This window comes from Chiloscyllium plagiosum, unplaced genomic scaffold (assembly GCF_037043375.1).
Source record: "Chiloscyllium plagiosum isolate Xiang-an unplaced genomic scaffold, Cpla_swu_hap1 HiC_scaffold_6, whole genome shotgun sequence".
Taxonomy (NCBI): Eukaryota; Metazoa; Chordata; class Chondrichthyes; order Orectolobiformes; family Hemiscylliidae; genus Chiloscyllium; species Chiloscyllium plagiosum.
Window position 1 is genome coordinate 114,010,320 of NW_028270144.1, and position 12,206 is coordinate 114,022,525.

The 12,206-nt window shown below is 39.8% G+C and overlaps 1 protein-coding gene across 2 annotated transcripts in view; it reads right to left on the reverse strand.

The window, feature by feature from the left end:
* Positions 1-12,206, reverse strand: part of tubgcp5 (tubulin gamma complex component 5) — a 77,799-nt gene that overhangs the window by 19,772 nt on the left and 45,821 nt on the right. For both annotated transcript variants that reach the window (XM_043692307.2, XM_043692306.2), the window contains exons 10-14: positions 11,896-12,142; positions 10,661-10,863; positions 8,675-8,790; positions 6,203-6,477; positions 804-1,008 (exon numbers count right to left, since the gene is read on the reverse strand). In XM_043692307.2, the coding sequence (XP_043548242.2) occupies positions 804-1,008; positions 6,203-6,477; positions 8,675-8,790; positions 10,661-10,863; positions 11,896-12,142 (1,046 nt within the window). The remainder of the gene's footprint in view (positions 1-803; positions 1,009-6,202; positions 6,478-8,674; positions 8,791-10,660; positions 10,864-11,895; positions 12,143-12,206) is intronic.

A 12,206-nucleotide genomic window follows, 5' to 3' on the forward strand; every position in this document is an offset into this window, starting at 1 on the left:
TTTATACGGATGTTGCCAGGACTGGAGAGTTTGAGCTGGAGGGTGAGGCTGGATATGCTGTTTTTCTTTGGCCTCTGCAGCATCACAGGCTGACAGGTGACCTTATAGAGGTTTATAAAACCATGAGGGCATGGACAGTGTAATAGACAAGGCATTTTTCCAAGGGTGGGGAAGTCCAAAACTAGAGATCATGGGTTTGAGATGAAAGGGGAAAAATTTAAAAAGGATCCAAGGGGTCACTTTTTCACAGAGGGTAGTGCACGTAAGGAACAAGCTGCCAGAGGAATTGGTAGAGGTCGGTACAATTACATTTAAAAGGGTTCTGGATGGCTACATGAATAGGAAGGGTTTACAGGGATATGGGTCAAATGCTGACACATGGGATTGGGTCAGACTGAGATAATTAGTTGGCATGGAAAGGTTGGACTGAAGGATATGTTTCCATGCTACATGACACTATTTATGCCTTACTTACTAATAAAGATGAACTCTCAACAATAAAATTCTTAAACATTATAGTGATAGAATAGATGACGGTGTTTGGAGCACTGCTGAGACACAGTGGCAGATTTTTTACTCGTTTCAATTATGCTACAACTGATTTAGGAATAGTTGATGCTCACAATGAATGCCCAAACACAATGTGTCTCATGCCTGAGTACCAGCATCCACAAACACTATAAGCATAACATTTCATTGAAACAAAGATCCAAAAAATATTTGATTAGTCAGTAGTCAGAAATCTACAATAGAATTTAGTGATATTTTAAAAAAGTGAACATATTTGTGTGTCAGAAATGTACCTTGCAAAATTTATAGCTAATAAAGGATCATGAATATCTTCGAGTTCAAGGTGCCGAGCCACTATAGACTGCACTTTTATCAGGCTTTCTTTAGTAGCTTGTTGCTCTGGAACAGTATGTTCACAGGTCTCAGTCTCCTCTCTGTACCGAAGACGGGACTGAAGTGACTCGAGGAATAGTGCATATAAGCTCTTCCTTTCTGCATCTGTAGTCAAATCAAGAATGAAAACACAATATCAACTGAATAGCCTTTATGAAGAAAAATATTCAGAACTTCAGTGCAATAGATCTACATCTTAGTGATACAGGGAGCACAGAAGATGATTAGAAAATGTAAAAGAATGGACTTCTTGCAAGTCCTAGAGAACTGAATAGCAAGGCCAGTTTTAAATCTTTTTCAACACATTTCCTGTCAGGCAGTTTCATGGGTACCTGACAGCTAGATTAGAAACAGCCAGCAGGAGATCTTCATCAAGTCAGAAATCACAAGGGTTGTAAGGAATATTTCATGGGTAAGGGGAACGTCATATTGTTAGGAGTGGCAGGTATTTAGGGGAGTACTTTCTCTCTGACTTTGCAGCAGGAGAGTGTGGAATCAAACATGAATGAAGAATTGGCCTCGTGTGAGAGTTCAATTGTGTCATTGAAAAGATAAACTTGGTGGGCCAGAGAAAGAACTGCTGGTTAATCTGTACACAAACAATGCAATAAAATCACTTGCCTCACCAGTCCTTCTCAGATCCTTTCACTGTCCAGGATTCCCAAAGGGTTGGGAATTCCAGACTATAATCCATAGAAATAAAACTTATGTTGTATTTTTAAAAATATTCTAATGACAGACCATGAAAGCAGGTTAGTCACCAAACCTCCATTAAAAAGTGGGCAAGTTGAGCAGTTCCTGATTTTTTTATTTTTAACCCCTAGCTGCCCCAACAAGTTAATGTTAACTATTAATGCATAGAGTCACAGAGACATACAGCATGGAAACAGACCCTTCAATCCAACTCACCAGATATCCTAACCTAAGTTAGTCCCATTTGCCAGCACTTGGCACATATCCCTCTAAACCCTTCCTATTCATGTACCCATCCAGATGTCTTTTAAATGTTGTAATTGAACCAGCCTCCACCACTTCCTCTGATAGCTCATTCCATACATGCACCACTCTCGGTGTGAAAAGGTTGCCCCTTAGGTCACTTTTATATCTTTCCCCTCTCACCCTAACCTATGCCCTCTAGTTCTGGACTCCCCGACCCCAGGGATATTTATCCTATCCATGCCCCTCATGATTTTATAAAACCTCTATAAAGGTCACCCCTCAGCCTCGGATGCTCCAGGGAAAAAAGCCCCAGCCTTTTCAGCCACTCCCTATAGCTCAAATCCTCCAACCCTGGCAACATCCTTGTATATCTTTTCTGAGCCCTTTCAAGTTTCACAACATCCTTCCGATAGGAGGGAGACCGGAATTGCACGCAATATTCCAACAGTGGCCTAACCAAAGTCCTGTACATCAACAACATGATCTCGCAACTCCTGGACTCAATACTCTGACCAGTAAAGGAAAGCATACCAAACACCTTCTTCACTATCCTGTCTACCTGCGAATTCACTTTCAAGGAACTATGAACCTGCATTCCAAGGTCTCTATGTTCAGCAATACTCCCTAGGACTTTACCATTAAGTGTATAAGTTCTGTTTGGATTTGCCTTTCCAAAATGCAGCGCCTCACATTTATCTAAATTAAACTCCCATCTGCCACTTCTCAGCCCATTGGCTCATCTGATCCAAGGTCCCGTTATACTCTGAGGTAACCTTCTTCACTGTCCACTACACTTCCAATTTTGGTGTCATCTGCAAACTTACTAACAATACTTCTGATGTTCACATCCAAATTGTTTATATAAATGAGGAAAAGCAGTGGACCCAGCAACTCAGGATGAATTTGGAAGTCATTCAAAAAATAGTGCAAGCACATATCTGAAAATGTCTGCAGTTTCAATATTTTCCAAGAAAGATAGGGAATTGGGTAGGGTGGGGGGGAAAAACCAGTGGAGAGGGGGAGTTGGAGAGAGGGGGAGAGAGAGAGAGAGCGTGCTCGTGAGAAAGCAAGCACGCGAGAGAGAGCGCGCGAGCGCGCGAGAGTGCGGGAGAGTGAGAGAAAGAAAGAGCAAGGACGAAAGCATGAGAGAGCAAGGGGGTGAGAGCAAGAGCGAGAGAGAGAGAGCGCGAGTGAACGAGAGAGTGCGAGCGAGAGTGAGAGAGCGCGAGAGAGAGAGCGCCTGACAGCGAGCGAGGGAGCAAGACAGAGAGTGTGTGAGCATGAGGACGCGAGCAAGAAAAAGCACAAGGGACAGCACGAGTAAGAGCGCAAGCCCGAGAGAGAGAGAGCACCCAAGAGCAAGAGAGAGGAAGCGCGAAAGAGTGCGAGCGTGAGAGAGAGAGTGCAAGTGCAAATGAATGAGAGAGACAGCAGGCGAGGGAGAGAGCGCATGCGCGAGAGAGAAAAAGAGAGAGAGCACCCGCGAGCGAGCGTGAGGACGCAAGCAAGAAAAATGCAAAGGACAGCACGAGAGAGAGCGCAAGCCCGAGAGAGAGAGCGCGAGAGAGTGCACAAGTGCGAGAGAGCGCCCGAGAGTGATAGAGTACGCAAGAGCGAGAACAAGCGCGAGAGAGAGTGCAAGCGCGAGAGAGTGCGAGTGCGAGAAAGAGCTCGTGTGCGAACAATGGTGTGCGCGAGGGAGAGAGCGCATGCATGAGAGATAAAAAGAGACAGAGAGAGCACCCGAGTGCAAGCGAGAGTGAGCATGAGAGACAGCATGAAAGAGAGCGCGAGCCTGAGAGAGACAGAGCACGCAAGAACAAGATAGAGTGCCCGAGCACGAGAGGGAGCGCCCAAGAGCAAGAACAAGCACGAGAGAGAGAGGGAGCCCGAGAGTGCGAGCCCGAACAACAGCGTGAGAGAGAGAGCGCACGAGGGAGAGAGCGCTAGAGAGCGAGCGAGATACAAAATGAACACCTATTTTTTTCCTCACAAAGGTTTGTGGCATGGAGACAAAATGGGAACAAATACATAGAAGTCATCTAGTTTTTTAGTTTCATCCCTAAACTTCAAAGCTTGCAGAAGACTCTGAGTGAATTGCCTAATCCATCAGTTCAGCATTGAACTTGGTGGGGAGCAGGCAGGGAGGAACTCTTGTTACTTTCTTGACTATTTTTAACTTTTTATTCTAGCTTTTATTGGTTCTTCTGCCTTTGATCACTCGCATGAATGGATCCCAACTGTCTAAACCTTAACAGTCCATCATAAATAAATTAAACACAAACCCCATTTGTACTTGCTTTCAAGTAGGGATGAACCCCTTGTTGTATGAAATCCTACTTCAGTCTTTGAGACTGGCAGAATTTATACTCAGACCTCAGTTTCAGATTTATAATGCTTAGTGAATATATCAAACTATGAACAGGGGAATCATGAGATGTAATAGTCATGTTTTCACAGTAGAGTTTTTAATTGAAGCAGGCAGAAAAATAAAACTCACAACTTAATAACTTACAATCAGTTTTTAAACGCAGAAGCAGATTACCAACTTGCCCTTTGGATGGAAAACTGGCATTGCAAATCAGCCACGCATCAAATAAATTGTGGATATTAATGATAGATATTAGATTAATTATGGATCTGATCTCATGTTCTCTCAGGCTACAAATGGTGGAGCACTCCACTCCCATCAGACAGAAGCACACTGCTCGATGCAATCCTTGTGTCCTCTGGCCACAGCAGTTTGGAGTGGGATTTGAACTTAAGGCATTCCAAATCAAAGACAAATATTATTTTGCTGCAGTAGTGCAGACCCAGCAATTGTATATGTGTGATCTGATTAATAGATCACCAAAGTATAAGGCTAATCTCAACTTTGAAGCCTTATGCAAATAATATTTTTAAGCATTCCAATTTTTTTCTTGTACAACAGGCATTTTTTTTATTGCATACTGTGCAAGGGATGGTACTTAGCAGGTGACAATGGATTGAGCTGATGCATGCTTAGAGAATAAGAAAAAAAATTGCTGATGGCTAGCATTCTAATTAGTACTGCCCTATGCTGCAGCAGACAGAGCAAAACACACTGCACAAATTTAGATATCTCTGTGCACTATTCACAGCAACAACCTCCTAATGCACAATCATTAGTAAGTGTTATTTGTCGTGAGGGAAGCAGCTAAGTAGGGACGAAAAAACATTGCAGAGATGCGAAGGTATGTTCAAGAATAAGCTACGATTCTTGGAAGTGTTATGCATGGGCACCAGGAGAATAAATTAATGCTTAGGAATACACAATACTTTATAATCGGGAACAGGATTATTATTAATCTAATTTGGAAAGAGAAGAATAACTTGACTTATTAAAGTGACAAATTATTAATGACAGGACAGTACAGTAATTTCAATTCCCCTGATGCTCTGTGCAGGAACCACATCACTTTTAAAAACAGAAACAGCATCAAATACCTCAAGACGAGGTTGAGGTTATCTGATAATTTTATACATCAGGCATGATTCAATGTTAACAACCATCTCTGACAAAAGTGACTGCGCTTCAAAACTACCTCACTGGCTGTGGAACATTTTGAAACAATCTATGGAAGTCATTTTCAGAAGAAGTTGGTGCATTACAGCTAATTAAAAACTTAAAAGTTAATTACACTTAGTTTCCTTGACCTCAACCCCAATTTTAAATCTCACATTTTTATGTCACGCACAAGATCGACTTTGTTTATTAAACAGAGTTTAATAAACAGAGTACATTGATCAATTGCTGCCCGAGAGGTTACATCAGAATGCAGATGATTCACATCGAAAATATATGCAGCAGCTAGAGTATGATTTCAATTGAAGTATCATGGGATCCCCACAGTGTGAAAACAGGCCATTCGACCCAACAAGTCCACACCAAACCTCCGAAGAACATGCATCCAGACCCATTCCCTATCCTACTACTCTACATTTCCCATAACTAATGCACCGAACCTACGCATCCCTGAACTCTATGGGCAACTTAGCATGGCCAACACACCTAACCTGCATATCTTTGGACAGTGGGAAGAAACCGGAGCACCCAGAAGAAATCCAAGCAGACACTGGGAGAATGTGCAAACTCCACACAGACAGTCGCCAGAGACTGGAATTGATCCTAGGGCCCTGGTGCTGTGAGGCAGCAATGCGAACCATTAAATCATCGTGCAACATTGCAATATTGGCTAATGTAATATTTAGCATTGTTTAAAAAGTTGAATTTCATAAGTTCTCCAAATGGTAAGTTGCAACTCTGAAATGACTAAGATGAAACCTGCGAAAAAGTTTATTCAGATGATCATTATATCAATGCAGTTACTTTCCTTACCTCGGTGGGCATTTTGCATTGGGTGGCCCGGGTTGTCTTTACTTTCCAAATTCTGAAGCAGCTGCATTGATTTGCCAGCCATAATAATTTGCTTTAGCACTGGCTTCAGAAAGGAGACCATTGTGTGCTGCTTACTGGAATTTTCCTGATCCATGCCACAACTGCTGCCTGCACCATCACCTACATTTTCATCAATTCCAGTTTTTTCAGATATGCTGTATAATGTACATGTAGAATGCCAGAAATCTCTGTGATTCACTGGGACATCCTTGTTCCTAGCGTGCAAAACAATAATGTAAATAAAGTAGAAAATCATAGACTTAGCGTTTTAAAGGCATAGCTACAATGCTGCATTGGCTCTTTTTAATACCTATAATTAACACAAGTACTTAAGATCACCTGCAATATTATTTGAATCCTGTTGCTTATCTGTCAAATAATAAGAGGCAAAAATCCTGCCCCATCTATTTATCCTTTATTATAATGCCATCATCTTTCAATGAGCATACGTCCAACATTCTGCGGTTAGCTGTAGCACTATTTAACATGTGTAATTTCCCAACAAGAATCTACAATACTGGTCCAACGCCACAAATTGAAAATGCATTCTCAATGCCTCAGATGATTTTAAACTTAATTTAGAAATACAAAAATCACAGAAAACAATGAGGTCGTTCAATCCAGTAAATCTGGCTCACCCAAAACTAATCTAATGCTTGATATTATTGAAATGGAAGAAGAACTGCAGAAAGCTACAGAACAGATATTTTGGAGTTCTCGTCAATGGATCAAAAATTCTTAGCACCCAACTTCAGTGGGTAATAGGGAAGGGAAACAGAATGTTAGTCATTATTTCAAAGGGAATGGAGTCTAAAAGTAGGGATATTTTGCTAAAACTACACAGGCATGAGTCAGACCACATTTAAAATACTATGAACAGTTTTGTGTCCCTTGTCCAAAGAAAGATATTCTAGCATTGGTGGCAGTCCATAGAAATTTATCAGGCTGATACCAGATATTTGACAGTCTCAATGCTGTTATTCACTATCACCCTTCAACTTCTTTCCAGTCCATGTATTTCAATTCCTCATTTTTCTTTCCAAATAACATTACCTGATCTGTCAGTCTACTATCCAGTCTTTCCTTTTTACAATCTTCAATGTCTGCCAAACTTTACTTTTATGCCTACCTATCACCAACAAACTTCAACACTGTTTAAATTTAAATCATCTAGATACATTGTGAGACCATGAATCCTGAATATTGTAATTTGAGAATAGACAGTCTCGGATTCTAAATTCACCTTCTAATATCTTAGCCAAATAGATATTACTCACAATCAATCAGTCTGTCAATGAATGATTTGACAACAATTCAGTTGCGGGAGTTATCAAATACCTATTCACACCTGATAAATTGCATTTTCAGAAAGGGGTGTGGCAGAGGAGACAATGTAATGGAAAATAATTAGAGGTGTCAATTCTGGAAAAATATCTTCCACCAACCCAAATCCTCTTCAGTGTCACTGTAGCAATCAAAGGTGGGTACTGGACAGGCTGTGACTGGATCTTAGAACAGTGAGGACTGACTTGATTGAAATGAACAAGATTCTAAATGGTCTTGACAAGATGAACATATAAATGATGCTCTCTCTTGTTGGTGAGTACAGAACTCGAGGTAACTGTTGTAAAATTAAGGGCTGCCCAAATTCATTTCTCTCAGACAATCATGCACACTCTGCCTCAGAAGGCTATATCATTGAATGTTTTTAACACAGAGGTGGATAGATTCTTGTTCGGCAAGGGAATCAAAGGTTATTGGGATAAATGGAAATTAAGAATTGGAAACAAAATCAGCGCTACCATGATCTTCTTTAATGATGGAGCAGGCTTGAGGGGCCAAATAGTCTACTTCTGCTCCTATTTCATATGTTCATGAGAAGAACTCCTTGATCAGCTGGCTGAACTACTCACCAAGGCATCAAAAGAAACAACTATTTGAAAAATGTAAGCTGCCCCAACTCCAACTTAAAATCAGCCCATTAAAGACTCCCTGCTGGAGTCATTACCAAGATGCAAAGATTCCTGCCAGTTTATTTTAGAAGCAGGAGTTCTGTAAGCTATTCAAAATTCTGAAAGTCTTTTGTGTTCTAAAGCAGAGGACAATGTAACAATTCCAATATCTACTCCTATTAAGATACACTGTCTTACCACTACAGCTCTGCTCCATAACATTTTTTTTAAAAACAGACTTTTTTCTTCCCTTATACAAGGTCAAGTATGGATACCAAGATTAGCTAGCTCAGCACTGACCAGGAACTAATCAAAATGCCTGTATAATTTAGTAGCACAACTAGATTGCATAATTATCAGTCAACAAAACTAAACCATTCATCTTGACTAACAAAATATCACAATGTCTAAAGGATAGCCAAGTAATCAAAAGCAATTTATATTTTTGACAGTATACTACCTTTGGATAATGAATTCTTTAGCAGGGTCAGACAAATTTCCGTGTACTATCCACTCATCCACAATCTCTAGATATGGCCTTACAGTTTCTACCCATAAAGAAAACAGAAGCGATACCTGCAGAAAGAGGGAAATAAAGATAGTTTAATCTCAAAGTACAAAACGTTAGCCTCATAATTAATTCTCATGGTTCCCACCCTATTCCCATCGAAGTGGAAATGAACTTTTCTCTTCTCAGTCACTTGGTCAAGGTATCTTATGAAGATATTTACCAATGAATGACACCATTTCACTCATTCCCTTTTTCTACCCTTTCTGCCTAAACAACAAGGCACATTGGTCATCCTGCCATAAATCACTGGCCATATAACCCTTGTAACTGCCAACGCAATCTTAAATTTGTTACTGCTTACTAATGCCTCAACTGAATCCAAAATGTATCGACAAATCTGTGTCCATCTCACAGCAGTTACCTGATCACTCGAAAGCATTAAATTTCATCAACAATGTGTATCTTATATTAACATTTTTATTTGTAATATTACTGACATTACAAAAAAAAGGGATATGTTAAAATAGTCAAACATGGTGAAATGGATCAGAAAATGCTGAAGAAACTGAGCAGGTCTGGCAGGGTCTGCAGTGAGAAGAATCTGATAGGACTTTTTCAGAACAGAAATTCAGAAGAAGGGTCATGTCAGACTCAATGTTAATTGCCTCTTTCGACACAGATGCTTCACAAGCATTTTCTGTTTTTATTTCAGATCTCCACCATCCATTGGTTATTTTGCTCTTATCTGATCATAAACAGAGTTGAGTTAATTTAATAAACTGAACTGTTAAAATAAATGTATTGCATTCTTTTGCGGGATGTGGGGGTTTTCTGGCAAAACCAGCATTTGTTGTCTATTTTAAACTGACTGGCTTGCCAAGCTATTTCAGGGAGCAGTCATAATGATGCGAGTGTGGAGTCACGTGTAAGGCAGACAAAGCAAGAATGGCAGATTTTCTTCCGAAAGGACATTTACTTTACAACAGTGATATTATCATGGTCATGACCAAGGAGACTAGCTTTCAACTTCTGATTTTATTTATTGAATTCAAATTCCCTGGCCAAGTTCCCAGAGCAAAAGGCCAGACCTCTGCCAGTGCCATTATCACATGCCACCACTCTTAGGATTTTGAATGTAATAAGATATTCCAAAGTTCTTCACAGGAGCAGCCACCAAGCCATGTAAAGGGATACTGGAACATGAACCAAAATATTAATCGAAAGGAAAGGTGTTAGGAAGTGTTTTACAGGAAGAGAGAGGTGAAGAGGCAGAAAGGTTTAGGAAGGAAATTTCAGAAATCACCTCATTGTTATTTTATTGCAATTTTTCAAAAATACATCCTCATAATAAACAAGATGCCATGCAAATTAGTGAAACACAAGTTTCCTGATGCTAAGGTGGTACAAAGGCTTCCTTATCAGAAGCAAGCAGAAAAAAATAAGTGAGCTGGGTAGTGCACAGAATCAGTATCTTTTGATTAACATCAAATGAAGTCATTTGGAAATCCATTTCTGTGGAAGAGGACAGGATGGAATTCAGATAATCTACTAAGCTCATAAACAGTGTAGCAAATACATTTCTTTGTAGTACTAGCCAAACCACTTAAGCGTGAAGGACTTTTAAATTCTTTTGTGCAGCCATTCACACGTTACAAGTTATAAGGGGATTGTATGTGGCCTGCACAGAAACTAACCACACAGCTTAGTGAGTATATTGCTGTAGATGTGCTGTAAAAATGATGGTCTGAACCCTGCTACTTAATGAGGCAACCAATTTTTTAAAAAAGAGAAATCGTATAATAAAGGGCACAAACAAAAGTATGTAAACATTTAATCTTTCAACATAACTAGTAGAAAATAGATTTTCACTCACTACTTCAGTTCCACACACAGGATTTTGATTCTTAGCATTATTATAATAAAAGGTGTACTCACCGTCTGCTCAGAAGCTTCTCCTACACTGTCATACTCAATAATCGCCTTATATAGAGTATTCAACAGATGCGATGCCCTGATTACATTTGGAGTGTCAGGTGGAACCTCTGCTATTCCTGTACTGAATACTTTGTGAAGTATCTTAAGTTGAGACAATCGAGGAGTCAGTTTTTCAAGTACAGCTGCCAGAGTCACTGTCTCATCTTAAAATAAAAAAAAGGTTGTCAGTGACAGAAATATAAGAAAAAAAATTGTAGAACCTACCAAGAAAGAAATGAGTTCTTACATGCAGTATTTGCAACAAGACCCAAAACAATTAGATGTGGAAACCCTGACAAATTATGTTAATGCTCAACACTAAGTGATATTAGTGATGCCTTTTTGCACAGGACACAAATGACTGACAGACTCCTGTACGAAAGCATTATGCACAGCCCAGTCAGCACATGCATAAGCAATCTGCCACAGAGCACTACTGACTGACACTACTGGGATCTTCATTGATAAGGTCATGGTTTGTCCAGCTCCCTTCGGCAGGAAAATGTACGAATGCCACATGAGTAATTGAAATTACAATTGGGAACCATAGAAACAATACAATGTTCATAACTAATAATTTTCTCTATTGTCAGCCTTCTTAATACTGGCTAGACTGGTGGGATGTGCAGTTCCAGTACAGCAACCATCCTTATTCTCCCTCACAATACTTGTTTACCAAATTAAAGAAAAGTGTCAGAGCATTGTGCAGGAAAGAAATTGGTTGTTCAATTAATAAGCTGAGTATAAAAAAGGACAGAATAACTGAGTCATCAGAATATAAGTGTCAAAATTCACTTACAGAATTTGATATTATGCAAAGTTAATTGCCTGGAACTGTGAAACTTGCACATTGTGAGTGTAAACTGTCATCTACCAAAGCAAGGATGATGATATATTACATTAAGCTGTGGGTAATCAGTCACGTTCATTTTTATAATGAAGCACAATTTGTCTGACATTTTCCTGCTTCTTTGTTTCTACTGAGGGATACCTGTTAGGCTAATGTTTATCTCCATCAGTGCACTTAATTCTGATAAGTGTACATTACAAAACATTTTGAACAAAAAAAAATCTACGATTATTGTGCCTTTCACAAAAATGCCCAGAATGTGTAAGGATAATAATTGTAACAAGACAAATCCGTACAAGGAACTCAGGCAAAGGAAGTGTTAACAGAATGTCAACATATGAAATACCTTTAGTTATCATACACTTTTCAATGCTGACAAGTTCCTCCTTGAAGCTTAGAAAGTATTTATGCAAGGCCCACACAAAAGACTGGTATGTCCGAAAGGGGGGTTCATTAAATTTTTTAGAAGTGGGTAAGGTTCCAAGTGAGCAACTTTCAGAGGTGTGTCCAATAACCTCATCCATGAACTTCTGCAGTCTGAACACAACTTGCCCATATGCTGCTATCTGCTCCAATACTGCTCTCAGGCAATTCTACAGAAAAGGGAAAATAGTTTAGCCCACCGACTGGAGGAAGCACATAACCTCAATCACCAGA